This window comes from Colobus angolensis, unplaced genomic scaffold, assembly GCF_000951035.1.
Source record: "Colobus angolensis palliatus isolate OR3802 unplaced genomic scaffold, Cang.pa_1.0 Scaffold196, whole genome shotgun sequence".
Classification (NCBI taxonomy): Eukaryota; Metazoa; Chordata; class Mammalia; order Primates; family Cercopithecidae; genus Colobus; species Colobus angolensis.
Window position 1 is genome coordinate 6,503,367 of NW_012115110.1, and position 27,691 is coordinate 6,531,057.

Here is a 27,691-nt window from a genome sequence, read left to right on the forward strand (position 1 = left end):
GCTCGCACTGGGAGTTGGAGACTGGAGCCTGTTCCTATTCGGCCATCTTGTTCTGCCCCTCCCTCTGTGTCATTTCTGATTATCTTTAAAATGGCTGTTGAATCTTCAGTGGGAACACAGGACTGGGTAAATTGCCTTCTGATGCCCGTAGTAACAGTGACCAGAGACAAGAAGATGTGTTGGAATCACGCTCAGAGGAACCCTTTTCTTAAGATCCAAATGTTTGTTTTGAAAGCTCTTGTTCATAGAAGAAGCTCATGCTCCTCTTCTAGCTTCCTCCCTTCTCTAGGAGCTCATTTCTGAGAAGCTAGGAAGGGCGTGTTATTAATTCCTGGTGCTTCATTCCCCAGATCTACCATCTGAGTAGTGGGGGAGATGCTCATGGCTTGTGGATCTTGGTTTAAGCAGGGTCCAAGGGGAAAAGTCAATTGGGTGCGTCTCCATCCAGGTGGTGGAAAATAGAGGCCATGTGGCTGAGAGGAGACAAGTATGGACATTGTGGCTCCTGGGACATAAGATCTCCCAGCCACCTGAAGTCGCAAGGGCTAAAGATAGTCCTTATTCTCACAGAGGAAGAAAATTCAATTTCAAAGGAAACCACCACAGCAGAGAAAAGGCATCAAAATACTCCCTCCGAGTGTTATGGGAAACCAGGCACCCAGCAGAAATATCAAAATTTACTTAAACTTAGCTCAGGAGATTTCCCTCCGTTCATGTGGGTAGTAAGGGAGGTTGGGTGCAATGGACAGAAGCCCTTGACGTCTTTCCAGCTACACCCTCACCTCTTTGTACACACAGTTAGAACAAAGCTTCATATTCTTTAGGACATTTAAACCTCACAACAGCAGTACAGGAGCATTACTCTTATATCCATTTTAAAGATAAAGAAACTAAGGTTCAAAGAAGTAAGTAACTTGTACTCTGAACCATAATGCGAAGTGCCTCAAGTAAAAACCACATTTATTTTGCTAGGCACTGTTCAAAGCATTTTAGACAAATGACCCCACTTAATTCTCATTATCTCCAGTTTATAGAGGAGAAAATGGTGGCTGAGTGAATGAAAAGAACTAGCACAGGTTTACCCAGGTATACATGCTGTCCACCCATGAGCCAGGCCTGTGAGGTTCTAAGCTGATACCCACCCCACTTCCTCAGAATGCGAAGGGAACTAACCATTTACTCTAAACTCCTGGGTCAAATCCTGGATTAATTACTCATGGGGGAAATTAAGAACACACATCACCCAACACCAGGTACAGCAATTTTACATTCTGCAGAGTTGAAAAGTCTTTACTCTGCTTGAACATTATTTAAAGATAGTTCTTATAATAAAGGCAGGGTCCACCCGCCTTCTATGCACACCTGGCTGCCACTGTCGCTGCCGACTCCTTACCTTGATGGCCTCCACCGAGTCGTACTTGTCCAGTTTGTTGATGTGGTTGGTGATGCTGGTATTAAGGGGGGCGGGTGAGACGGGGTGGATGACAGTCGCATCATGGGATTGCTGCTGGTACCGCTGGCAGTAAGTGTAGACGAGCAGGGTGAGGAGGCAGCCGAGGATGGAGCTGCTCAGCCCCACGGCGATCATGTGGAACATGTTGAACTCTAGGGAGACAAGAGCAAAATGATGCCACACTTGAAAAGAACATCCTGCCCAGCTACTCAAAACGCTAGGATGAAAAGAGAAAGTCAAAATGAAAAGCCTCATCCCCATTCCCAAACTAAAGAAACCATCATTCTTAAGTATTTTGTTGGAAATGTCGTGACCATCAAGAAATTTCTCCAGAGCAAGCACAGGATTTTTTTTTTTTTTTTTTTTTGAGATGGAGTTTCACCCTTGTTGCCCAGGCTGGAATGCAATGGCGTGATCTCAGCTCACCACAACCTCCACCTCCTGGGTTCAAGTGATTCTCTTGCCTCAGCCCCCCGCGTAGCTGGGATTACAGACATGTGCCATCACACCCGGCTAATTTTGTATTTTTAGTAGAGACTGGGTTTCTCCATGTTGGTCAGGCTAGTCTCAAACTCCAACCTCAGGTGATCCGCTAGTCTCGGCTTCTCAAAGTGTTGGGATTACAGGCATGAGCCACCATGCCTGTAAGCGCAGGGTATTTTAAATTCATTCTCTTACGGATGATAGTCCTTTGGAGTGACCTTAAACTTTAACACACTGCCAGAAGCATTTTTTTTTTTTTTTAATTTAAAGGTTTGCACAACAGTGTTCTTCTGCTTCAAGTTCAGCCTAATCCGTGGTGTGCAGCATTGCTGCAGAAAAGGTTATTCGTGCTCCTCAATGGGTTAGGTCTCCCTGTGTGCAGCAGGGCTGTGTCCTGAAAACAAGGGAGAAGCAGCTACTCTCCCAACCTACTGCTCATCTGCAAACCAGACTGCTTTTAGCCCTCTCTCCATTTCATCCTATTTAAAATGTTTTCTATTCACATAAACTGATACAGTTTCCATTATATTTTTTGAGTATGAATATGTACACATTAGAAAGTGCAAAAGGGTCTACAGGAAAAATAAATCCTTTTCTACAGGTAACTATTATAAGCACTTTCTCCTGTGCCCTTCCAGAGACACTTGGCACATATGTGTGCTCTGTGTGTGGTGTCAATACTCTCCTGTGTACCACTTTTCTCACTTACGTTGTATTTTGAAGGTCTTGTCAAGAAAATGGTTGACTAAAAAGAAATAAGGGATTTGTGTTCAATCAATAAAATATGATCTTTTAAACAGTCATGAAATGACCTTCTTTTCCCCAATGTTTTCCTATTTAATGGCATCTCTTCTGTTTCATTATTTTCCTGGAGTTATGAATACAAAGCATTCAGAACATTTGCCAGCATGGACTTATATCTCTAAAACAGGATTGGCTCAAGTGACATCAAGGCACCATACCAAGACCTGTGTTATATCTCAGAAAACAACAAAGACAACAGATATTCCTTGTGTGTGTTGGTGAAATACTAAGATTAAAGTTTTAAGCCTTTCCGGAAACGAAGGCAGCATCTGGGCAGTGCCACAACGCTGGGTTTCGGGAGAACTGGGTGAAGCAGAACAGGGCATCTTCCTCTGTGTTGTTGGAACCAAGTGGCTGCTGCCCATGGGGTACTGGCCTCATGTGCCACCTGCTCAGAGCACATCCTGAGGACACCAGCTTTCCTCCAGGGTGTCTCCTCCACACACCACCAAGGTGAGGAACGGTGTCACCAATACTTTTCCCTGACCTGTCAATCCTGCACCCAGAGGGACAATTGGAGCTATGTGCTGAGCATCATTGCAATGCTGGCAAGTCTGCCTGGCTACAGAGCAAGGTTTTCCAGGCTCTACAGATAATGAGAAGAGCCTGTGGGTTTGCCCCTGAGCCCAGAGTCTGTGTGCATCTTAACCACCCCAGGCTCCTCCCCAGGGATTTTCTGAGCCGCCTTCCCTGTGCTCATGATCCTCACCACCTGGAAGGGACTCCACCCTGCCAATGCTGACCCATGGGGCTCTAACACTTGGTGTCAAAAGGAGGGACACTGTTCACTGAGTGCCCACCAGACCTAGGTCTACAGGGCTCTGTTTGTTTCAGTACTTCCTGAACCTCATGTAACCCTCCAGTGGCTGAGAGGCCCCAGGGAAGCTGAACCTACAGTCAGGAGATGCCATCAAGACCTCACCTGTGATACGTGGCAGAGGTTGGCTCTCTCTCTTTGTCCCTAAACCCTGAACATTCCCCTCTAAGCTGTGCTCCTTGGCTGCTCCAGATGTGTTCCAGGAACCCAGGACTTTGGAGCTGGATCTGCCCCCTCGGGTACATGGACACTGTGAAGGGAGGCTGCCTTCCCTCTGACTCACTGTCAGGCAGAACTCCCAAGACAATCCTGACCACTGAAGTCCCAGTGGACAATGCAGTTCCTAGCACAGGTGCCCAATGTGGTCAGCACTAAGGGCTGGATCATCCCAGACGACAGCACTAGAACATTCCACAAGCATCACCCACTCCCTGACAACCACTTCAGTTTTTCACTCACAGCTTAGTTGGTCAATGGTTTCAGAATCTTTGGCATTTCCTGACGCTGTGATGAAGCCTCTAGGGCTGTAGAACCACCAACCTGTGACAGCCGGATAAAGCATCCAGGAGGCATTGCACCAGCAGCCACTGGGACTTTAACTGTAACACTGACGCTGTACTTAGATAACCAAGAGCTGATTTCACACAAGTTCTTACTTCTCTCTATTTCAGCTGCTAGCGCTCCCCAGGGTCAATGCCTTGTACCAAAGGAAATACTTCCTGCTGCACTGATAACTTATGTTTCATTATAACACAGGGAAGATGCATGACGGTCTCCATATGCAGATACTGTGTCATTAGTCAAATGAATCATTCCAGCAGGTGCCTGGGAAGGGCTGGGGCCAGCTGACATCTTTATGATCATTACATAGTCTTTGTGTCTCATGCAACTAAAAATAGCTCTCTAAGATGAAAAATTTCAGTGGAAGCCCATTTTCCTGCATGGGGAAAGTAGTGCCCATTAAATTTCCTCTGAATGTGCTTACTGTCATTCTTTCCTTTGAATATGATTTTCTGCTGTTGATTTTGATCAGTAAAGACGGAATACAGACTAACTACCCTGTTGGTTCAATTGACTAATTTCCTGTACAAAGTTTGATTGATTTTCCAACAAAATGAAAAAGATAAAAAGATGCCTATGTTGTCAAAAACATCCTTGCTAGGTAACCGTTTTCAACTATTAGCCCTACAATAAGATTCATCTAAATGCCTATGCCATTGTGCTAGTACCAGCAGCCTAAAGATCTAAAAAAAAAAAAAAAAAAACCATTCTGAATATCTCAGAGAAGTTCAACTTCCTGTGATTTAACCAATAGCATCTCAAGGCTTGTGCAGCCATTAGGCATAGCTGGTTCAGACCCACAGAAGTAGTATTTTAGGGTGGGGATGGGCTTTGCACAAGGTTCTCCTGGGTTCTCAAAGCCCTTGAAGGTCTTCCACAGGGTAACTCAGGCTCAGCGGAGGAAAGTGAACTGCACACGTCTGGCAGCAGGCACAAATACCTAGCCAGCTCTGCTGAGGCATCAACTGTTTGAGCCTCAGGCTCTGCATGGCCTCCCTGAGAATGGAAACGCTTATAAACTCTGCTCCACTCTTGACCTACACTGTCCTTGATGACAGCAGAGAGTCATGGACCCTGGGTGTTGTCCAACAGTGTTACTTAACCAGGGCTACTGTGGCTGGAGCCTCCTGAGTACTTATTGCTTTTGAGTACTCATTGTCAGGGCTCTTTTCCTACAGTGCTTTCGGTTCAAAACTCACACTGGATCCCACTGGCTAAATTCCATGTGTGCACTTGGGCCAGTGACATCACCCCTTTGAGCCTCATGGTCTCCATTTATAAAATGCAGATTAAATACATAAACACTGTTCCTTTTCTATAATTCCCAAGTGCAAAACCTCTGAAAAGTAATGTTTCATCAGTCATCTGGTATTAAAACGTCACTGACCTGACTGACCCATTTTCTGTAGACCTGAGCAGAACTTCTAGGAAGACCCTTAGCATCTTCACTTTTTCAACATCTCACAGCGGCATTGTTAAGGAGATTGGTTGTAGAACAACCCCAGGCCCTGTGCAGGTGTCATGTAATTAAAGGCCCTACGTACCCTTCTACCATCTGAAAACTGCTGAGTTCCGAAACCCTTCTCTATCTCCAGAGGTGTTACATGAAGAACTGTGGACCCTGGCGCCTACATGAATGCTCCTTGTGAGGACCAAATGGGCTTTGTACCATATTCTTGTCTATAACATGTAAAACAGTGTAGAGCACACAATTACTGATCTAAAAACATTAGAGGGTACTAATTGGCATGATCATTTTTATGTGAACTGGCTGCATATTCATCTTGTAGTTGGATCCCACATTAGCAACAGCCAGTTAGTTGCTGACTGAACTCCACTGACTGAGCTCAGACACCTAACATTGCCCTTCTGAGGCACTGGGGTCTCTGATTATATGATTGCTTGTCAGAGGGCCTGGGACTGCCTGGGTGCCCATCACAAGCTCAATGGTCTTCACAAAACTGACACAGAGCAGGTGTTCAGTAAGGTTTACTGAATGAATGAATGAACTAACAGACTGCTGACTGAGCAGACAGAATGTCACAGATAGTGAGCTCTTTTATTAATTAATTAATTTATTTATTTTTGATACAGGGTCTCGTTCTGTCACCCAGGCTGGAATGCAGTGGCACGATCTCAGCTCACTGCAACCTCCACCTCCCAGGTTCAAGAGATTCTCCTGCCTCAGCCTCTCCAGTAGCTGGGACTACAGGTGTGTGCCACCATGTCGGCTAATTTTTATATTTTTTGTTAGAGATGGTGTTTCACCATGTTGGCAAGGCTAGTCTCGAACTCCTGACCTCAGGTGATCTGTCTGCCTCAGCCTCCCAAAGTGCTGGGATTACAGGCATGAGCCACTGTGCCCAGCCAGTAAGCTCCTAACCAAGGTAGTTGATAATGGTAGTTAGGAATGATACATTCCTGAAACAGGCCTATGAAGCTTCAGGTTCCCTGTGAACATGTCAGAGGCAATGTTGGGCTGGGCTCTCTGGGACACCCTGTGGAATGGATTAGGGGAGCAAATGGGAATCTATCATCATCAGTCACACATGTGGAAGTGAAGGTCTCAATGTAGACGTTGGCTCGCATTCTGAAAGGCGGACATGGGCTGTTCCTTGGTTGCTGGACAGCCAACCTCTCTATCCAGGCATGTTTACAATACCGACAAGTACTTTGTGGGTATATGTAAGACACAGACTGTAAAGTCCAAATTTGTCATGGACTTGAACCAGATAATGTTGTCTTTGACATTCAGGGTGGCAGCAGGTTTGAAAAATTCCTCTGGCACTATAGGTATAACCTTATACCTCATTATAGTTTAGTCATTTCAGTGGGTTGCAGATTGGAGGCTAGCTGCCATGGATTTGTTGTATAAATATAAACAAATTGTTTGAATTCTACTTTACTCATGAAACTAGCTATAGTGAATACCAAGACCACTGGTTCATAAAGCTTAGCATCCATCAGAATCACCTGCAGGGTGAATTGAACCACCGACTGCTGGGACCTTCCCAGGGAGGTCCTGATTCTGTGGATCAAGGTGGGTCCTGAGGATCTGCATTCCCATCAAGTTCCCAGGCCATGCTCTTGACATGGGTCTAGGCACCCCCCTTTGAGAACCACCAATCTGCACATCAAATATTGACTATTAGCATTTATGCCAAGGTAGAATGCCTGGGATCCATGACTTTCTCCAGTTTTTCATTCTTGGCCAAGAGGCAGAAACATTATAGAAAACATGCAGGAAGGGAAATGATTAGAATATATCAGTATACCTATTACAATTACTTAAAAGGAATAACGTACCTCCACACCTTTTCTCTTCTACGCTACTGGATCTTGCCACAGATACTTCTGGAAAAATAAAAGTCAAATCACAATGTGTAAAAGGTGTTGGGAAGACAGTTCACATTCATGCTTCGTGTATGTTTGTCTAATGATTCTGAATTTTATGTGACACAAAGTTTCAAAAGCCTGATTAATTATCAGAAAAATTCTACTTGTTCGTTTGCTTGTTTTAACCAACATGATATGGATTTGGCCAAATCACTTTGACTGGGGAGAGATGTGATTCATTTATCACAGAAAGATAATGCTATGGTCTCTCGGGTTGAAAGCAGGGAATGTGTTCATTTTCCATTACAAGGTGTCCTGCCAGGGGGGAACCCCCTGCTCTGCCCAACACACAGAGTACTCCTGTGGTATTCTTGCTTCTGAGACTTGTTCCATCAAAGCCAGTGTTGTCACCTTCCCAGCAGAGGGACGGCCCATTCGCCAGAGCTCAAGGACATCTCCAGAACAAGTGAAGTCCCTCTTCAGGAGGCCCCTGATCTCTTTGCATGCCACACATGAAACCCACAGCAGGATGCAGAGAGAGGCCACATCTCTGACGTGTTTTAACTCCCGAGGATAAAATATTACTCAGGAGTATAGAAACACCATCCTTTCCTGTACTGATTTTTTATTAGACAACAAGAATTAAAAATATGACCATGGTTAAAAAGGAAAACAGTAACAACCACTCTTATAGTTCTGTGTCATACAGGATTGAGGTATGGTGTACTAATTTTCTCTCAAATAGTATCTTCTACACAGACGAAAGAAAACAAATAAAACTGGCTTATAGAATTCAACTCTACTATTTATTTGTAAGAGGCTGGTCCACGTAACAGTCCTAAGGCACACAGTGGACATATGCGCAATGATCTATGCATTCGAATAGCACTTTGTTACAGTGAGCGTACAACAGGTGACCAGCTATCACCAACAACTATGACTTTACCATGAAAAGCTGGTAGAATGAGGGCCAACGTCTTCTCCAACAGGAGAATAATGATGCATTTCTACCTTCCCAAGTATATTAAAGATTGCATAAAGAGAATGGCACGTTTTCTCTGTGTACCAGTGCATACACAGCGAGCATTGCCTAAACATTTAACCTAATGTTAAAATAAGCAAATAACCAAATCAGATTTAATAATCAAATATTTTCATTTTTTGAGCAAAGTCTTCTGATTGTATTATAGGCAATAAACTGCAAAAGACACTTTGCCTAAGAAATCTTAAACTCATGAACTGAATTCATGTTTAAATCTGCAGTTATCTATAGACCTACATTTTAAACACCTTGAAACCACAGGGCTTGATAGAATCATCTCTATATCACCAAATAAGCCAAATACAACTCTGACCTATGAATCATTTTCTCTCTCCATGTTGGAAGCGATTTTGTTCTTATTGATAGATACCTCTGCTCTTACCTGGGATGAAATTAGAGTCAAACACACACGGCCGGCTCTCCGTGGTATTCCCGGAGCACTGGCTGCCCACAGGGAACAGGAGGATGCACTGGCGGGCACGGACTTGGACACCAGAAGCTTCGCACTCAGACCAGTCCGACCACTCTGACCAGCTCTCTGCAGAGATCAGAAGAGGGGAGGTGGGGTAGAATGGCTAATAGGCTCAATCATCCTGGACTCACTGGCAAGTTACATATGTGATTTCTGGATTCCACAGCATGTTTTTAATGGTTCTGTGCATCAGTAAAATGTAGTTGTATCATCTAACAGGTCCAGAACATACAGTACACATGAGGATGAATAAAAATGCCTGCGCTGGTATATATCTGATCAGATATGTGCTTAAAATAAATTTCCTAAGACCCACATTATTTTAACGTTGTAAAGTAATTTTATTTATACACTCAATAAGTGAATCCATGAAACCCAGCTGTGTGTGTACCATCAGCAGCAGAGGCACATAAGTCATCAATGCAGGTGCCATTTCACTATGGGTAATGCTCCCCTCAAAGAGCATCAAATGCTTCCCTGAAAAGTCTCCACTTCCTCTGTGCTCAGGCAAGAGAAATAATTGTGTGCTCATGAAGGTCCCAGGTTGCTCAAAGGGAGTCTGAGGCTACACAATTAATTTCTCTTCTGTCATAAAAACAATTCTTCAGAGTCAACATGCCAAAATCAGGCTACCCTTAGGGTAGAATTCATCTTATCTCGTGTCTGCTGTCTCTGAAGAGATGAGGTCAATGCATAAGTCTCGGGTCAAGGCCAAAAGATGGGCACTGACAGGAAACTTCACCCCGAAGTGGAATATTTACTAGGATTTGTGAAATTCACCCAGCCATACAAACGTGTGAAAAGGAAGGAGAAACACTGCTATATAAGTAAGAGGGTTAAAAAAGTAAACGCTTAATATTGTTGACGAAATTTTAGCCCTGATAATAAGGTATTTTTCCATGCAATTTGCTTTTTCCCCCTTTTTAAATAGAAGCATCCATTTTGCAGTGGCAGGGAAAATTTGAAAATCAAACTTGTGCCTTGTTCGAGGTAAAGGGTGCAATGTTTCCTTAGAAGTGCAGAAAGTGTCAGTTTTTGGAATGACAGTGAGAATCTGGCTTCAAGGTCCTTTTCAATATACATAGAACCTTCTAGAAAGATGTGCAGGAGCAAGCTAAAAACAAAAGTGCGTGTTTCAATGTCAAAGTTAGACCAAGAAAAGAAGAGCTCATTTTCATTCCAGGTGGTTCCTTCATGTCAGTAAACCAAGCTATTTCTGGTGTGGTGGTGGTGGTGGAGTCCCTGGGCACCTACATCAGCCACAGGGAGCTTGCCGCTAGGAGCTCCCACACTCACGGGCCCATGTCTGGCTCCTGTGAGTTGCACTTCACAGCGGTGCTCCCTGCTCCCCACCCTGATTTTCAACAACAAAACCTCAGACTCTGTTATTAGGCTACTGGCTTTAAGAATGCTTTGCTATCACCAGTTTCTGTGGTTTGCTGTGCTCCTCCTCTTGCTGATTTGATGTCATGCTTTTTCTTTCCTTTAATTGCACTCCCTCTAAATTACAGCCCATTGCCCATAGAGGAAGCATCCTCCAAGAGTGCTTAGTGTCCTCCTGTCACATTTCAGAAGTCATTCCTGGAACACAGGTCTGGAGATCTTTGGAAGGCACGTGGCTGCACCCAGGCTGGTTTTAAGACAAAAAAGCTGCAGGCACTTTCCGCACTCAGACCTCCAGACTCGGAGCGGGCAGTACAAATGCTCCTTCTTTCCCACCTTTCCTTGGACTTTCTCTCTCCCTCAACACAGCAAGGTGTTGCCTGTGGGTCACTAGTGTTAATTAGCAAAGTCAAGAATACATTGGGATGTTGATGTTTCCTAATTAGGGAGACTGGGTGTTGTACCAAGCCACAGATCCAGAACTCGTGTTTGAAGCCTTTAGCCCTCTCCCATTGCTGGACTAAAGGCTTCGAACACGAGTTCTGAATCTGTGGCGCAGTGAGAACTGTTTTATTATAGATGCTATGTTTTAAAGTCACTTCAAGGGTAATAGCATGTTAACTTGTCCACCCCCCTTTCAGTACTTACTGTGATGGGGTATTATCAGCTTCACCATTTATCCATTAAGGAAAGAGGCCAATTTGTCCTAAAGCTGTGCAATAGGTGAGGTGCCGCTTACCTGGGCAGGGCTGCGTGTTGCAGAGTGCCTCTTCTGTGTGCAGCCCCAGGCAGATGTCTCCTCCATAGGCCGGGGCTGGATTGGAGCAAGAGCGGGTCCTCATATAGTGTCCACCGCCGCACGTTGCTGAACATTTCGTCCAGGGGGACCAGCAAGACCACACGCCATCCACTGTGAAGGAACACAGCGTCACAGCACTTCCGTCATCCAATCCCAACCAAGCGAAAGGAGTTACTAAATGGAAGCCAAGTGTCCGTCATCCAATCCCAACCAAGCGAAAAGAGTTACTAAATGGAAGCCAAGTGGATTCCGTTTAGTAAGGGAAACAAAATGCAATCTGCACTCCAGGAAGGTTTCCATGCATCGGCGCACGTAGCAACGAGGCTTCTGATCCCTCGCAGAGCTGCATTTGGAGCCTTCCTCTTGGTGACAGATCCAGCTTTACAGATTCCTCCCTACACTTTTTCAGTTCCCTTTATTCATTCTTTCAGAAAATATTTCTAAATCTATCGTATCTAAGTACAAGCATGACAGCAGAGCGCGAGAGGTGTCATACTAATTCCAGCCCTTGAGAACAACCATGAACCACGTTGTACGGTTATTGATGTTAAGCCCCAGTCAGCTCTCACCTTTGCCATCTAACTAGCCAGACAAGACTTAAAGCCAAGGTAAGTAGCTCAAGTCACAAGCTCCTTTACTAATTGGAGTATGGTTTTTACTCCCTGACAGTGGGATAGAGAAAAGCTAACAGGTCCCATGAGGAAGGCAACTGAAGAATGCTCCGTAAATTCAGGCACAAAGTGACCAAATTAAGTACATCCACACAGACTTGACACTATGTTTAAATCACTACAGAGAAGAATCTGAAAATCTGCAGCCATATGTCGGCTTAGCTATTAAGGGTGCAGTTTTACAATGTGAACATTAGGCCGAACTGATTCCTTGACTAACCATTTCCATGACAGCTCATAACCCAGCACATGTCTCTGCCTGCTCAAGTTAGCCTCCTGAATTCCTTAGGCTGGGCTCTTGGTACCTGCAGACTGGCCTGCCGAATGCTGGGGTCAGGTGGCTCACCTGAATCTGGGAGACTTTAAGACTCAGTCCTTTATTAGCTGATCTTGCTAAAACCAAGACCTCATGTTGGCTTGGGCTTGTGACAATGTCAAATATGATTTTCTGTTTAGCTAACTCCCGACTGTGCCTCTCTCTTGCTAACCAGACCTTCCCTGTTATTGCTGAGTCCCAGGACAAAGCAACAGGATTTTGTCAAACAAGTTGTTAGATCCTAATCAGGGGTTAAGCACCAATCATAACCACAGCCAACTCAATTAAGAAGCTGAGGAAAGACTCACTATTGCTATATGTAGAGAGTGTCACATTTTAAAGTTCTTTGTAGCGTACACAAAGAAACAGGAGCAACTATGACAGAGGGTGCCAAAATCATTCAGGGCATAAGATTGTTTTAGCTAGAATAACTTAGATTGTATTTTAATATGCCTGTCGTGATATATTACATCATTATGGTGTAATGTTTCTTTTTAGATATTGGCAAAGGTAAAAAGAAAGCATTTTTGAGAAACCAGAGCAAAAATATCATCTTTATAACAATATTCTAATTTGCAGAAAGTAAAAGGAAAACAAAAATATTTAAACCCAGGTTAGAAATAAGTCTGCAATCTAACTGGAAATTGTGTGATTCAATAGTTTACACAAACTTGCAGAATTCAACAGTATTTTCCCTAAAAGTTATACGGTATCTCAGACAGTTACAGAAACTGATCAAGTATTTGATACTGGCTGTAATGTCAGCAATAAAAAAGGCAGGCATGTGTTTTCTTAGAACTTTTGAATTTTAAAAAACTCTCTCCCATATCTATCCTCACTGAAGGAAGCACTTGCTGACAGTTTTTTCCTGTTTGCAACCTAAATTGGAGCTTGGCCTCCAGGGAGTACCCTTGCGTGCCCCATACGCCAAGGCAAAAATAAGTCCTTGTGACTTACAGTAACGGCAAGTGTCTTAGACCTTGGCTGTCTAAATGTGTACAAGGCAGCTCAGGGCTCAGAAGGGTCTAATGTGTGCCCTAGATTGTGTCAGGGCCTGATGTACAACTAACCATGTGTTCTGAAGATCTCTGTATGGCATGATGAACCTGCAGATGAATGGCCGACAAGTATATGAAAAGATACTCAGCATCATGAATCAACAGGGAAATGCAAATCAAAACCACAATGACCATCAATTCATACCTGCCAGAATGGCTGTTACCCAAAAAACAAAAGATCAGTGTTGGCAAGGATGTGGAGGAATTGCAGCCCTTGTACGCTGTTGGAGGGAATGTACAGTGGTGCAGCTGCCTCGGAAAACAACGTGGAGAGTCCTCAAAAAATTAAAAACAGAGGCCGGGTGTGGTGACTCACGCCTATAATCCCAACATTTTGGGAGGCCAAGACAGGTGGATCACCTGAGGGCAGGAGTTCGAGACCAGCCTGGCCAACATAGTGAAGCCCTGTCTCTACTAAAAATACAAAAATTAGCTGTGCGTGGTAGTGCACACCTGTCATCCTCACTACTCAGGAGGCTGAGGTAGCAGAATCGCAGGAACCTGTGAGGCGGAGGTTGCAGTGAGCTGAGATGGCGCCAGTGTACTCCAGCCTGGGTGACAGAATGAAACACCATCACAAAATAAAATAAAAAATAGATAAAAATAGAATTACTGTAAGATCCAGCAATCCCACTTCTGGGTATATATCCAAAAAACTGAAATTAGGATCTCTGAGAGACATCTGCATTCCCATGTTCACTGCAGCATTTCTCACAATAACCAAGATTTCAAAACAACCTAAATGTCCATCAAGAGATGAATAGATAAAGCAAATGTAGGAGGTACATACAATGAAATATTATTCAACCTTAAAAAATGAGATCCTGCCAGATGCAACAACATGGATGAACCTAGGGGAGGACATTATGCTATGTGAAACAAGTCAGACACAGAAAGACAAATAATATGTAATTCCACTTAGATCAGGTATCTAAAATAGTCAAACTCATAGAAGCAGTGAGTAAAATGGTGGTTGCCAGGGACTAGGGGAAGAGGGAAATGGAGAACTGCTGGATAGCTGGCATAAACTTCCAGTTATTCAAAATGAGTCAGAGCTAGAGATCTACTATACGTCGTGGTATACCTATACTTAACAATACCTATTGTGCATTCAAAAACCTGTTAAGAGTGTAGGTAGATTTTATGTTGAGTGTTCTTACCACAGCAAAAACAAAAATAAAAACAGAGACTAAATGGGCTCATTTCAGTGGTTCCATAATCATGCAACATCTAATGATCTCATACCAGGAAGCTGATGTACATAATATATCCTGTGATATTTCAAACAGTATTTATTCCTGTCCACATTTCTACTAACATGTATGCCAATGTGTATGTGATCTAGTCTAATAAATCCTCTCCCATACACACACCAACCATCCATCTGGTATCATGGTAAATTCTCCTGGCACAGGATTGTTAAACAGAGAGAATGGAGTTGTTGTTTGAATAATCATTTAAGAGAGCATTTGGAACAGATCCAGTTGCTGAAACATTCCTACTTGGGACTTCAAATCGCAAGATCACATTCTACCTCCACCAATTTCAACAGTCAAATAACTGGGGAAATGGATGTTTCCAGTACAGAGGGAACTCAAAGGAGGCCTGGAACCACGTCCTCACTCGGTCCGGGAGTTGCTTAGTCTGCCATTGCCCTACGTCCCCAGACCAATCCTAATGCGGTGCTTGCTTTCTGTCCTCTCGATCCTGTCCTGAGGTTACAGGTTTCAACCTATATCATGGAGCTGTGATGTAGGACATTGATTACTGTACTAACAGTTCATATTAGAAAGGCCAAAGCATTTCTAAAATAGATATTACAGAATACAAATCTTAATGAAATAGTCTTCACCGTGAGGGAGCCTGTACAACCTGGTGGGGAAGTAGAAAGTTGCAGAGCCAAGAAAACAAAACAAATGTAAGCCACTGTGCAAGGCACAGTGTGTCAGGGGCCTGAGCGAGGCTGAGCCACTAAAATAGATTTTTTTTTTTCCCTGCTATGTGAACTCTACTGGACTAAAAAAAAATAACATTAGTAATAATAATAATTAAAATAAACTCATTCAATTATTCCATCTCCGTCCTCACAACTGCCCTGGGGGTTGTTCCAGAAATGAATGACTTGAGACATAGAGAGGTTAGGTCCTAGGCAAGTGAGTGGGAAGCTCGGGCTGGAACACTGGCAGGCTGAGCACAGAACCCGACACACAAACACAGGTTATGGCTTCCCATAACTCCTCCCATGTTGCTAAAAATCACATAGGAATCTCCTCATGACTTGAATCACCACCTAATTTAGCTCAAGAAATACTGGTTCATGGGAAGATCAGACAAACAAACTCAAGCTCAGATCCATGTTGCTTTCAAGGAATCAAAGCAATTAATTATAGGAAATTATTTTTGATAAAATGAAATTTATACATGAAGTGACTTGATAGAAGAAGATAACATTCTTGTTGTAGAGATTCTAGCTAAATATTCCACCCACTACAGTAAGATGAAAAACAACGGCAGTAACCAATGTGCAATTGCCAGAGATCTAAATAGCAAAGTAAAAACTAAGTAACTAAGGTTTGCACAACAGGCTTCCTGTGTGTGATCAGAGATGTGAAGCCCTTCACTCACAGTCTCTCGGGACATGGGCAAATGTAGTATTGATTCTCCAGCATACTGAGGTCTGGACTACATAGGTTTGCACTGCAGGATGGCTATGCTCTCTGCTCCTAAGGATCTCTAAGAAGAAATTTCCTCTACCCACTGCCCCCTGCCTGGCTCCACTTCAAAGTGTGGACTCAAGGACTCCAAGAATGAAAAGGAAGAGAGGGTTCTGAGCACACCAGAGATGCCTAAGAGATTTGTCTATGGGACACACAACTGCCAGAATTATTCTTTTGATTCAAAGAGTCTGTCTCTCCATTAGATTTAGTGTTCCTTCCCCCATAGAATTATTTTTGCAAAATACAAAACAGAACCATCTTAGTTAAGTCTGATGAAAAGAGTTTGTGTTGACTTCATTAGGTTTTATAGGGTCTAAGCCAAACTCTGAGGTTACTTTCCTCTTAGCTGAACATTACTTAGCAACAAAAAAACCATCTGTTGTCTGTACCTTTGTAGGTCAAGGTCTGGAGTCTTTAAGGCTAAATCAAATATGCATTGAGGAAAAGGAGTAAAGGAGAAATAATTAGCTATTTCTCAATGCTGGGGTAAATTATGTAGGTGAAGGTGAATAAAATGATCATTTCAGCATGGGCTTGACTTAGAAACCTTATTATAGTTTATTATACACATTAGTCTTAGAGGTAACATTTTTTCATTGATTAATTTAAAATGTATTTTTACATTCTCTGGTTTATTTTATTTTATTTTTATTTTGAGACAGAATGTCACTCTGTCACCCAGGCTGCAGTGCAGTGGCATGATCTCAGCCCACTGCAAACACCACCTCCTGGGTTCAAGCAATTCTTCTGCCTCAGTCTCCTAACTAGCTGGGATTACAGGTACATGCCACCGTGCCAGGCTAATTTTTTCTTTTTAGTAGGAATAAGGTTTTACTATGTTGGCCAGGCTGGTCTCAAACTCCTGACCACAAGTGATCTACCCAACTCAACCTCCTCCTAAAGTGCTGGTATTACAGGTGTGAGCCACCGTGCCTGGCTGATTTATTTTCATATTTAATTTTAATGAGAAAATATATTTTTAAATAAAATACACTGTCCATTTGTAATTATCCACTATGAACCCAACAGGGTTAAAAAGGAGTAAATTCGCAGTGGAGAGTATCCTAAATGAGACAGGAATTGGCCTCTAACTGGCTTCCTGGTGACTATGCAGCTCAGCATTCACACCCCTAGCACTTCCAACCCTCCCTGCTGGGTTATGCCTTGTCATACGTTTAGGAATTTCCCAGGCAGGGGAAGCATCACTCAGCCCTGACTCACCCACTGCCTAGTGCAAAGTGACATGGGCCACCCTGAATGACTCCACAACCCTCCGCAGAATCTTGGCTTTTAAAAAGAAAATGGGGACAGAGTTATTTCAACATATTAAAGTTATGTATACATGGTATTGGCTTGACCACCACATCAACTAAAATGAGAGCAACCAACAGATCATGTTAATAGAGTGTCTCTGAGATGAGTGGTGACCCTTTGTACTTGTGCACTAGGACAGCATCCAAGTGTCTGGAGGAATCTGCACATCCTACCCATGGCAACAAGGATGGGGTCTGGAGCCCAGGGAGACAAGGGTGGGTGGAGGGACCCTGACATTCCCATGACGTCTGCCCCTGTTCCAGTTTACAGCATGGACCCGAGTCTAGTGAGCTCGCCCACAGGATTCCTCTCAGCCCCCAGAGGAGGACTCCTTCTACTGGGGCTATGGGAAAGAACAGTTCAGTGACCTTTCCCAGACTCTCAGCATCAGCTTGGCTGGGAAAGCTGGGTGGGCAGAGGAAGAGTCTCCTGAGGCTGGAGAAATTCAAGCAGAGACACCCTAGGAGGAGCCAGGCAGCTGATAAGAGCAGAAACATTATTGGGAGCCTCAGCTACAAATCTGGAAATGATACATTTTCAGTTTTATATACATGTTTATTCATCTATCCATTCATCCATCCATTATCCACCCTTTCACGTACCCAATCCAATGAATGTTCATTGAATATCTGCTACAAGCAAGATTTTTGATGTAAGAACTCAGAAAGTTTTATCTACTAGAAATATGTTAATATTCTATGTCTTTAAAAATGTTGTATCCAACTTCAGAATGAGCCTTCCTCCCAATTTCCCATCTCTGGTTGTCAATTTCACCAGCTCCTTTCTGTCCCTCAAGACCCAGCTTAAGGGCAGCCTGCTTGCTGTAGCTGCCACAATTTCTCCTTGGTGAAATCCACCAAGGGGCTGGCTCCTTGGTGGATACAGCCACTGCACCTGGTTGTCATAAACTCAGTATCCAGCGACCATACTGGGTTAACACTGCTCCCAGGATGCATCCTCCCTAAACTCTAAGTTTCTTTCTGACCTGGATCATAGCACTGCATCTGTGTATACCCTGTAAACAGTACACAGTCGGTTACTCAAAAATGTTTCCTGAGAAATGACACGAATGAAGAAAGATCAGTTAACCAACTTTTTGTCTCCTCATTATTAACAAACAATCCCTGATGGGTATTTCTAGCATATGCCAGGCCCCTGCTGGGAGCTGAGGTCGCTGCCACGAGTGAGACCATGCCAGGAGTCCCTGTCCTCATGGAGCTTCACACACAAGTCAAGGCAGCCTCCCCAGTCACAGATCGGCCCTTGGGATGGCCATAATGTGTGGGCCAAAGACTTTCCGTGGGTTCTGGACAGGAGAGCAGGAAGTGGGGAGCTCTGGTGGAAGTGTTTTAGGTGCTAGGGACCCTGAGCTGTGGCAGGAGGAAGTCAGAAACAGGGGCTTGAATATTATAGGGAAAGACGGAGGAGCGTTTTGGGCACTGTCAGAGCAAAAGCCCTGGGTGGGGGCTCTTTCGGCTCATTTTCATGACTCTATGCTTGCTTGGGAATTCAGTGGAATGAAAAGCCAGGCCTCAGGAAGAAGACCAAGACAAACAGCTCCGCTAGGCCCACAGGAGAGAAGAGTTTGCATCTTTGGAGGACTTAATTAATGAGGTAGAACCTTTGTGACAGAAGACATGGGGACCAAGAACTGGCTTGGCAGGCCCAGGGTCCAGGAGTTACACCTTTGATACCCGTGACCCTGGATGACCACGTGATGGTCCATGGAGGCCTGGGTCCATCAGTGGCCTGGGAAGGGATCAGCCTCCAGAAGGAGCTGATGGTCCCTCCAAAGACCCCGGATATTTCAGACCACATTAGAAAGGCCGGCTTTTCCATCAGACACAACAACTAGAGTCCATATCCTTTGAGTAGCTCATGGGAAAGTTTTAATTCCTTTTACAATCAAAAGAAAAAAACATGAACACAATCTAGCCTAGATGGTATTTGTCTTTCCCCAATGCATTAGGGAGTGGGGAACCCCTGCAGACAAATGTGCCCAGGGCCCAGGGAGGGCCCACTGTGACCCGGCCTATCAGATCTTTCTATACAGACAACTAAAGCTGCATGCCTGTCTGAAAGGAGGGCTGAGAGAAGGGTCTTAATATTGCTTGGAATGATTTAGGATTTGGCTTAGGTCTGCTGGAGAGAAGAGATTTCTTTTTCTTTCCTTTTTCCACTCTGGGCTAATCCAGCAGGTGATGACATCACACAAGATATTTTTTTATTTGTTTGTTTGTTGATTTACTTTTGAGACAAGGTCTCGCTCTTGTTCCCCAGGGTGCAGTGCAGTGGCCTGATCATGGCTCACTGCAGTCTTGATCTCCTGGACTCCAGAAATCCTCCCAATTCAGCCTCCAGAATAACTGGGACTACAGGTGTGCACTGTCATACTTGGCTAATTTTTGTATTTTTCATAGGGATGGGATCTGGCTGTACTGCCCAGGCTTAAGCTCTTAGGCTCAAGTGATTCCCCTTCTTTGGCCTCACAAAGTGCTGGGATTACCAGCATGAGCAACCACGTGTAGCCAAGACATTTATTAAGAACACAGATCTCAAACATGAAGCCAGGGAGCTGAGTGAGGTAAATAAGAACACTCTCCAAGGCCCTTGAGTTTTCAGATATTTTGTTGATTACACAATCCACTTACCTGGGCAGGGCAAAATGTTGCATTCCTGATATTCTAGAGATGGGCCGAGGCAAGGCATTCCCCCATACTTGGGTTCGGGGTTGTTGCAAACACGCTTCCGGTTCCGAATGCCCCTGCTGCAGTCACGGCTGCACTGTGACCACGACGTCCAGGCTGACCAAGCCCCGTTGACCGTGTGGGCAGAGTATCTGCCAGCACGCAGGAAATCCCCAGAAAGCCCTGCCAAGGAAACAGGTGAAGTGTGGTTGTTACAAGTTTCAGAGGAACCACAGTCCATGCTGACTTTCATTCCGTATCGGCTGTCTGCCTTATGTCTAGAACTACCCTCTCACATTCTGTTGAGCAACTTTTACACTTCAGTAGCCAACAATCAGACAGCCTCTTATATCTCAAGCTTCTTTTCTGCAGTTACTATGAAATAAGGCTGAAATCAAGAACTCCATTTGTGAATGTGGTGAAGCCTTTACACTGTAAATAATAGATTCTATATAGGTAGTTCATTTACTTTTTGAAGAAACTTCTTACAAAGAAAATACAACTTTCTCACTTCCCTTGGGAATTCTACAACAACCTGCCCTCAGACACAATGGGTAGAGCCTGCCCCGAAGGACCTCCATCTGGAGGAAGGGAAACATAATTCAGATATTTTCTAAACCTATTCTTTCAGCTGTTAACCTTTCAAAGGTGAATTAATGCTGGTGAAAGGGGCCAAGTCAACTGCTTCTGGATCACAGGCCAGAGAAACTCCTGTCTGCTCTGTAGAATTCATGCCCTAGAACTGAACACCGTGCTGAGTGACTGCCAAATGTTTCTATGAAGTTTAGAGCACACTGCCTAACAAAAGGTGTTTCCCAAGGAGCCAAGAAAGGCAGCAGCAGCAGCAGGTGGGCTGTGGGGTGAGTGGGGAGTTGCTGTGGCAGGAATCACAGCCAACAGGCTTTGAGACATATTGTGGGTGATGTGTACAGTGAGCACTTTCACTTGTCAAGTCATGTAATTAGCCATAGTCAAAATTTATGTGTGTTTTTATGAAAATGTCTTCCCACTCACAATACTAAAAAATATTCAATAATCTTCTCAAATGTAGGCAATGTGACACCAGCTTTCACAAATAACTCTAAGAGTATGCAGTGAAGTTCCGGGTAAGTGTGCTCAGAAGACAAGAGTGCCAACAACTCTCGGCGTTGTTAAGCAACTCTGTTTGCTTTGAAAATGTTGTTTACTTTGTTTACTTTGAAAATCTGTTTCTGAAAGGATGGCCGGATACTTTTCAGAAAAATTGAATTAGAAGTGTCTTTCTATGATAAACTAGTATTCTGTGGTGAATCAATAAAGAAAACCTATGCACAAATCAAACCTAATTTTGTGTGGTCAGAGGAAAATGAGTCCCATTTTGTGTTTTCAAGATATCAATACCAAAATGTGAGACCATCATGAGAACTCAAAGCCATTAAGACACAGGAGGATTAAACTCTGTGCACATGTATGTTTATGGCGGCACTATTCACAATACCAAAGACTTGACACCAACTCAAATGTTCATCAATGATAGACGGGATAGAGAAAATGTGGCACATATACACCATGGAATACTATGCAGTCATATAAAAGGATGAGTTTGGCCGGGCGCAGTGGCTCATGCCTGTAATCCCAGCACTTTGGGAGGCCAAGGCAGGCGGATCACAAGATCAGGAGATCGAGACCATGGTGAAACCCTGTCTCTACTGAAAATACAAAAAATTAGCCGGGCGCAGTGGTGGGCGCTTGTAGTTCCAGCTACTCGGGAGGCTGAGGCAGGGGAATGGCATGACCCGGGAGGTAGAGCTTGCAGCGAGCTGAGATCATGCCACTGCACTCCAGCCTTGCCGACAGAGTAAGACTCCATCTCAAAAAAAAAAAAAAAAAAGATGACTTCATGTCCTTTGCAGGGACATGGTTAATCTGGAAACCATTATTCTCAGCAAACTAACAAAGGAACAGAAAACCAAACATTGCATGTTCTCACTCATAAGTGGAAATTGCACAATGAGAACACATGGACACATGGAGGGGAACATCACACACCAGGGCCTGTTGAGGGGTGGGGAGCTAGGGGAGGGATAGCATTAGGAGAAATACCTAATATAGACGACGGGTTGATGGGTGCGGCAAACCATCATGGCACGTGTATACCTATGTAACAAACCTGCACGCTCTGCACGTGTATCCCAGAACTTAAAGTATAATAAACAAAATGTATTGAAGTCAGATACAAAATAATATATTAACATTAATTGTATGTTTTACATAAATCTAGCCATATATTTAAGTAATCCAATGTTGAACTTTTTTTAAAGGGAGTGGTAAAAATCAGCTTAATTTCTCAAACTTCAAGTGTTTAACACTTATCAGAAGTACTTTTAAATTCCAAGTTTTCATATGTTAAATTTCAAACCTCAAATTAAAATAAAACTGTTGTTTAAATGGAAAAAAAGACAAGTCCATGATCTACTTTTGAAGGAAATATAGACTATCTTTTATAAATGTGTATTCAAATTTTCCTTAATTAATATTATGAACATTTAGAACAAATATTAGCTCTGGTTGTATATGTATCTGAAAATGGGAGGAATAAAATGTGTAAGTTCAGAAAGGAGACTGAAGTTGATGTATAGGAAACACCACCATTCATTTTCTACTTTTTCTTTGATATCATAAGAAATACAGTTCACAGCCCATTTTGAAATAAGAGAATAAGTGAATAAATTAGAGATAGTATTGCCAGATTGAGCAAATACAATACAGGAAACTCAGTTAAATGTGACTTTCAAAAAACAAAATAACATTTTATGATAAATATTTCCCAAATATTAGATGGGACACATCTATATACTTAAATAATTGGGCTGGGTGCACTGTTTAACACCTGTAATCCCAGCACTTTGGGAGACCAAGGCAGGCAGATCACTTGAGCCTAGGAGTTCAAGACTAGCCTGGGCAACTTTGAGAAAATCCATCTCTACAAAAAATAAAAAATTAGCTGGGTGTGGTGATGCACACCTGTAATTCCAATTACTCAGGAGGCTGAGATACGAGGATTGATTGAACCCTGAGATTCAACCATGATTACACCACTGTACTCCAGCCTGGGCAACAGAGGGAGACCCCCGTCTCAACAAACAAACAAACAAAAACCAGAAAATTGCATGGGTCTTAGTCATTTAAAAAGTTATGTGGGAATATACTTATCCTGAAAAAGATTCATGGGATATACTTGTACTAGAAAAAACTTCTGAAAGATAGCTGAAACCTGCATTTCAATTTTGTGCTTTATCTCACCACCCTAGGGGGAGTTCACAAGATCATCCTTTATAAAATGTACATCTTTAAGTCTTCAGTTATCTTTCTCTTGGTATTTCATCATATATCTTCTCTTCTAAATACAGCAAGAGTTTACAAAATTAAAAAGAATGACTATTATTTTGTTACTCATTTTTCCAGGTGGGTGGTATTTGTTTAAGTTGTATGTTTATTCACATAAAACACTGTATGAAAGCAGACTCTTTTTATTTGCTTCAAGAAACAAGGAGCTTGTGTGATCACTGAACTACAGTTGTATGTGTAAGGACAGGAGAGAGTTAATGTCAGTGAGAACAATAGGAGAGAGTTAATGTCAGAGAGAACAATAGGTGTGAGGACAGGAGAGAGTTAATGTCAGTGAGAACAATAGGATGAGGAAGTAGGCTTGTAAAGCAAGTGGCTCCTGCTGCACCTGCTGGGCCTCCAGGCATCCAGGCTGTTCACTGGCTCCCAGGAGAAGTCATGGTGATCTGTGACAAGAGAGCAGCTGGTGGCCGTCACACAGAGCCACGCTGTCTCAGAGCCTTCCTTGTGGCAACACCAAGTAGATCCATCAAACCTCTATGAATTTATCCCACAATAAATTCTGTCCAATATGGCAACACATCAGCTTGGTGGCACTTGTCTAGGCTATTCACTCTGGGTATAAGACCCCTTCTCTATAAATGGTGCCTGTCCTTTCATGTTGGGAGAATAAGGTAGAATCACCAGTGCGAAGATGCTAAGGCATATCTAAAAATGGCCTCAAGATATAACAATCACTCTTCTCATCAAACTGTGTATCAAGGACCCATCTATGAGTATCCATTTCCTTTTCTCTTGGTATCTTTTCTTTTGGAAGAGATTTTGCCCAATTAGAGGAGACTGAAAAACAGAAATGAAGAACAAAGCAAAGCATCAAGCTCTTAAGGACCATCAGGCTCAATTCCTTTTTCTGCAGGTGAGATAGCTGAGCTCTAGGGAGAGAAAGTGAATTGCCCCAGGTAAAAGGACCACTTGGTGTTAGGGCCAGGCAGAGGCCAGATCTGGTTTCTGCCTCAGGACTTTCTCCATTCTATTACTATGGCATTCAAGGGATTTACTCAATTATGAGGAGCAAAGTAATTTCAAAGACTAGTCTAGTATCCTCACACACTGAGCTTTTTTTTTTTTTTTTTTTGTTAAATCGAAATATTTTTATTTTATTGAGAGTTACACAATTATAAAAAAACAATAGAAGAACTGAGACATTCCCTTATTTCACAGTGTTTAGAATATATAGGCAGTACTGATGCTTTTATGAAGAACACATTTTAAATAGCAATTCTCTCATTTTTTATTTAACAAATTACTAGCAGGTGTCTACTGTAAATCTAACGCTATATTAGGGGGAAAAAACAAAGGAGCGGGGGTAATTTATTAAATATTTTTTTTTTTTTTTTTTTTTTTTTCAAGATTTTTTTTTTTTTAATTATACTTTAAGTTCTAGGGTACATGTGCATAACGTGCAGGTTTGTTACATATGTATACTTGTGCAATGTTGGTGTGCTGCACCCATCAACTCGTCAGCACCCATCAATTCATCATTTATATCAGGTATAACTCCCCAATGCAATCCCTCACCCCTCCCCCCTCCCCATGATAAGTCCAGTGTGTGATGTTCCCCTTCCCGAGTCCAAGTGATCTCATCGTTCAGTTCCCACCTATGAGTGAGAACATGCGGTGTTTGGTTTTCTGTTCTTGTGATAGTTTGCTAAGAATGATGGTTTCCAGCTGCATCCATGTCCCTACAAAGGACGCAAACTCATCCTTTTTTATGGCTGCATAGTATTCCATGGTGTATATGTGCCACATTTTCTTAATCCAGTCTGTCACAGATGGACATTTGGGTTGATTCCAAGTCTTTGCTATTGTGAATAGCGCCGCAATAAACATACGTGTGCATGTGTCTTTGTAGTAGAATAATTTATAATCCTTTGGGTATATACCCAGTAGTGGGATGGCTGGGTCATATGGTACATCTAGTTCTAGATCCTTGAGGAATCGCCATACTGTTTTCCATAATGGTTGAACTAGTTTACAATCCCACCAACAGTGTAAAAGTGTTCCTATTTCTCCACATCCTCTCCAACACTTGTTGTTTCCTGATTTTTTAATGATGGCCATTCTAACTGGTGTGAGATGGTATCTCATTGTGGTTTTGATTTGCATTTCTCTGATGGCGAGTGATGATGAGCATTTTTTCATGTGTCTGTTGGCTGTATGAATGTCTTCTTTTGAGAAATGTCTGTTCATATCCTTTGCCCACTTTTTGATGGGGTTGTTTGTTTTTTTCTTGTATATTTGTTTGAGTTCTTTGTAGATTCTGGATATTAGCCCTTTGTCAGATGAGTAGATTGCAAAAATTTTCTCCCATTCTGTAGGTTGCCTGTTCACTCTGATGGTAGTTTCTTTTGCTGTGCAGAAGCTCTTTAGTTTAATGAGATCCCATTTGTCAATTTTGGCTTTTGCTGCCTTTGCGAAGTTTCGGGATAAATAAAGAAAACTTTTTCTCAGCTTACGTTTTAGTGCCAGAAGACGTATGAAAGATCACTGATGCTTCCCCAGTACATTTTCTGATACTAAATAAATCTCACACAAATGATTCTGGGTCTATAATAAATATAATGTTACTGGGGGCCTGATTTCATAGTATCACTTCAATATCTAACTTCTTACAGTAAGGCTGTTTTCTTGCAATTTGTCCTACAGTCAGTTGTGCTGTACAGGGATCACTGTTTTCAAGGCTGCTAAGCCATAAATAACCAAAAAGAGGCCGGACACAGTGGCTCACAACCTATAATCCCAGCACTTTGGGAGGCTGAGGCGGGCGGATCACGAGGTCAGGAGATTGAGACCATCCTGGCTAACACGGTGAAACCCCATCTCTACTAAAAATACAAAAAAAGAAAAGAAAAAAAAAATTAGCCAGGCGTGGTGGCGGGCGCCTGTGGTCCCAGCTATTCGGGAGGCTGAGGCAAGAGAATGGCGTGAACCCGGGAGGCGGAGCTTGCAGTGAGCTGAGATCGAGCCACTGCCTGGGCGACAGAGCGAGACTCCGTCTCAAAAAAAAAAAAAAAAAAGTCCTACTGCTGTTTATGACCTTAGAGATAAGATCAAAGATCCTTCCAAGGAAGTGGGTCAGTCCCCACGGAATGACTACTCACCGTCTGTGGAGCAGCCACTGGTGCCATCGCTAGAACAGTACCGCATTTCGATTCTCTGTCTTCCCACTTCCAGCAAATTCGGGTCGGGCAGGCGGGCTTTGCACGTGTATCGGAACCGCTGCTCGTAGTGGCCGCCGTTGTCAGAGATGTTGACAGGCGTCCAGGGTGTCCAGGGTGTGGTCTTCTTCAGCTCAGGACACGGGTTGGTGTTGCAAGGCTGGTACTCCTGGGGAGAACATGCAGGCGAGCATTACCATACAGGGTGAAGAGAGCAACCTCACGAAGGGCTCCTTTCCTTCAGGGAAAGACAGGCGTCTCTAAAACACCAGCTCCCAAGACACAGCTACTCTACCAAACTAAAAACACATTTATGTTAAATTAGGCATTCAACAGAATGCTCAGTGTTCAAGACATCTCCAAAAGGAATCCGCAGTCTCTCCTGTGTAAACAATGGGAATGAGACAACAAACTTAATTGCTTGTGGGAAAAAACCCCAGTGATCCCATAAAAATCATCTTCCTTTCACTTAATGACTAGCTGCAAGTACCCATTATTCTGATGTTAAGTTTAGCATTTTCTTGAAAAGATTGATCTGTAAACCTCATAATATTCAGTTTGAGATTAACGGATGTTTTAAGACCTGGGATCACAGATGTGAGGTGTTAGAGTGGTAGGGGAGCCACAAGATAAAATGATGCCAGAGACTTTTTTACGTATAAGAAGGTTTCCCATCATCTCACAGCTAACACCTTCAAAGCCCTTCTCAGCGTCTCCTGAGAGTACACTGAAATGTAAGTTCTGTTCCCTCCCTCCCAGGTACCTCCCTTGGAACCACAGGTAGGAGGGTCCTGGGTAGATGAGCACACAGTGGCTTTGGAGGTCTGGCAGGTGGAGATGATGAAAATCTGCCTGGAGCACCTACTGATTTATTTGACAAGCATTCTACGTACAATTGCTGCAAACACAGAGCCCAGTAGGAGGGATACAGGAGTTGACCTTGGATGCAGTGTGACATAATTTCTCCATTTTACGGCAACGGGTTTCACTGGAGGGGAAACCTTACACATGATACACCTAGTGATGGCCACAGGATCAAAGATTTTTAACAATATTTTATTAATAAAATAAGAATCACTCATTAAGCTTTATCATAAAATAAGAAAATCGCTCTATCATTTCTCCACTTCTTTCAGTTGCATATTTTGATACTTATCACCATACCGCTACACTTGACTTTGGGTTCTTTTGGTAAAACCTTTGAATCTACAAATTCCTTTGGTTTTAGAATTA

General features: G+C 43.1%; 1 protein-coding gene across 1 annotated transcript in view; it reads right to left on the reverse strand.

The window, feature by feature from the left end:
* The window catches only part of SEMA5A (sema domain, seven thrombospondin repeats (type 1 and type 1-like), transmembrane domain (TM) and short cytoplasmic domain, (semaphorin) 5A), a 539,042-nt gene that overhangs the window by 15,666 nt on the left and 495,685 nt on the right, over window positions 1-27,691 (reverse strand). The window contains exons 17-22 of the mRNA XM_011940969.1: window positions 26,402-26,627; window positions 19,878-20,096; window positions 11,091-11,261; window positions 8,879-9,034; window positions 7,425-7,472; window positions 1,394-1,605 (exon numbers count right to left, since the gene is read on the reverse strand). Coding sequence (XP_011796359.1) covers window positions 1,394-1,605; window positions 7,425-7,472; window positions 8,879-9,034; window positions 11,091-11,261; window positions 19,878-20,096; window positions 26,402-26,627 — 1,032 coding nt within the window. The remainder of the gene's footprint in view (window positions 1-1,393; window positions 1,606-7,424; window positions 7,473-8,878; window positions 9,035-11,090; window positions 11,262-19,877; window positions 20,097-26,401; window positions 26,628-27,691) is intronic.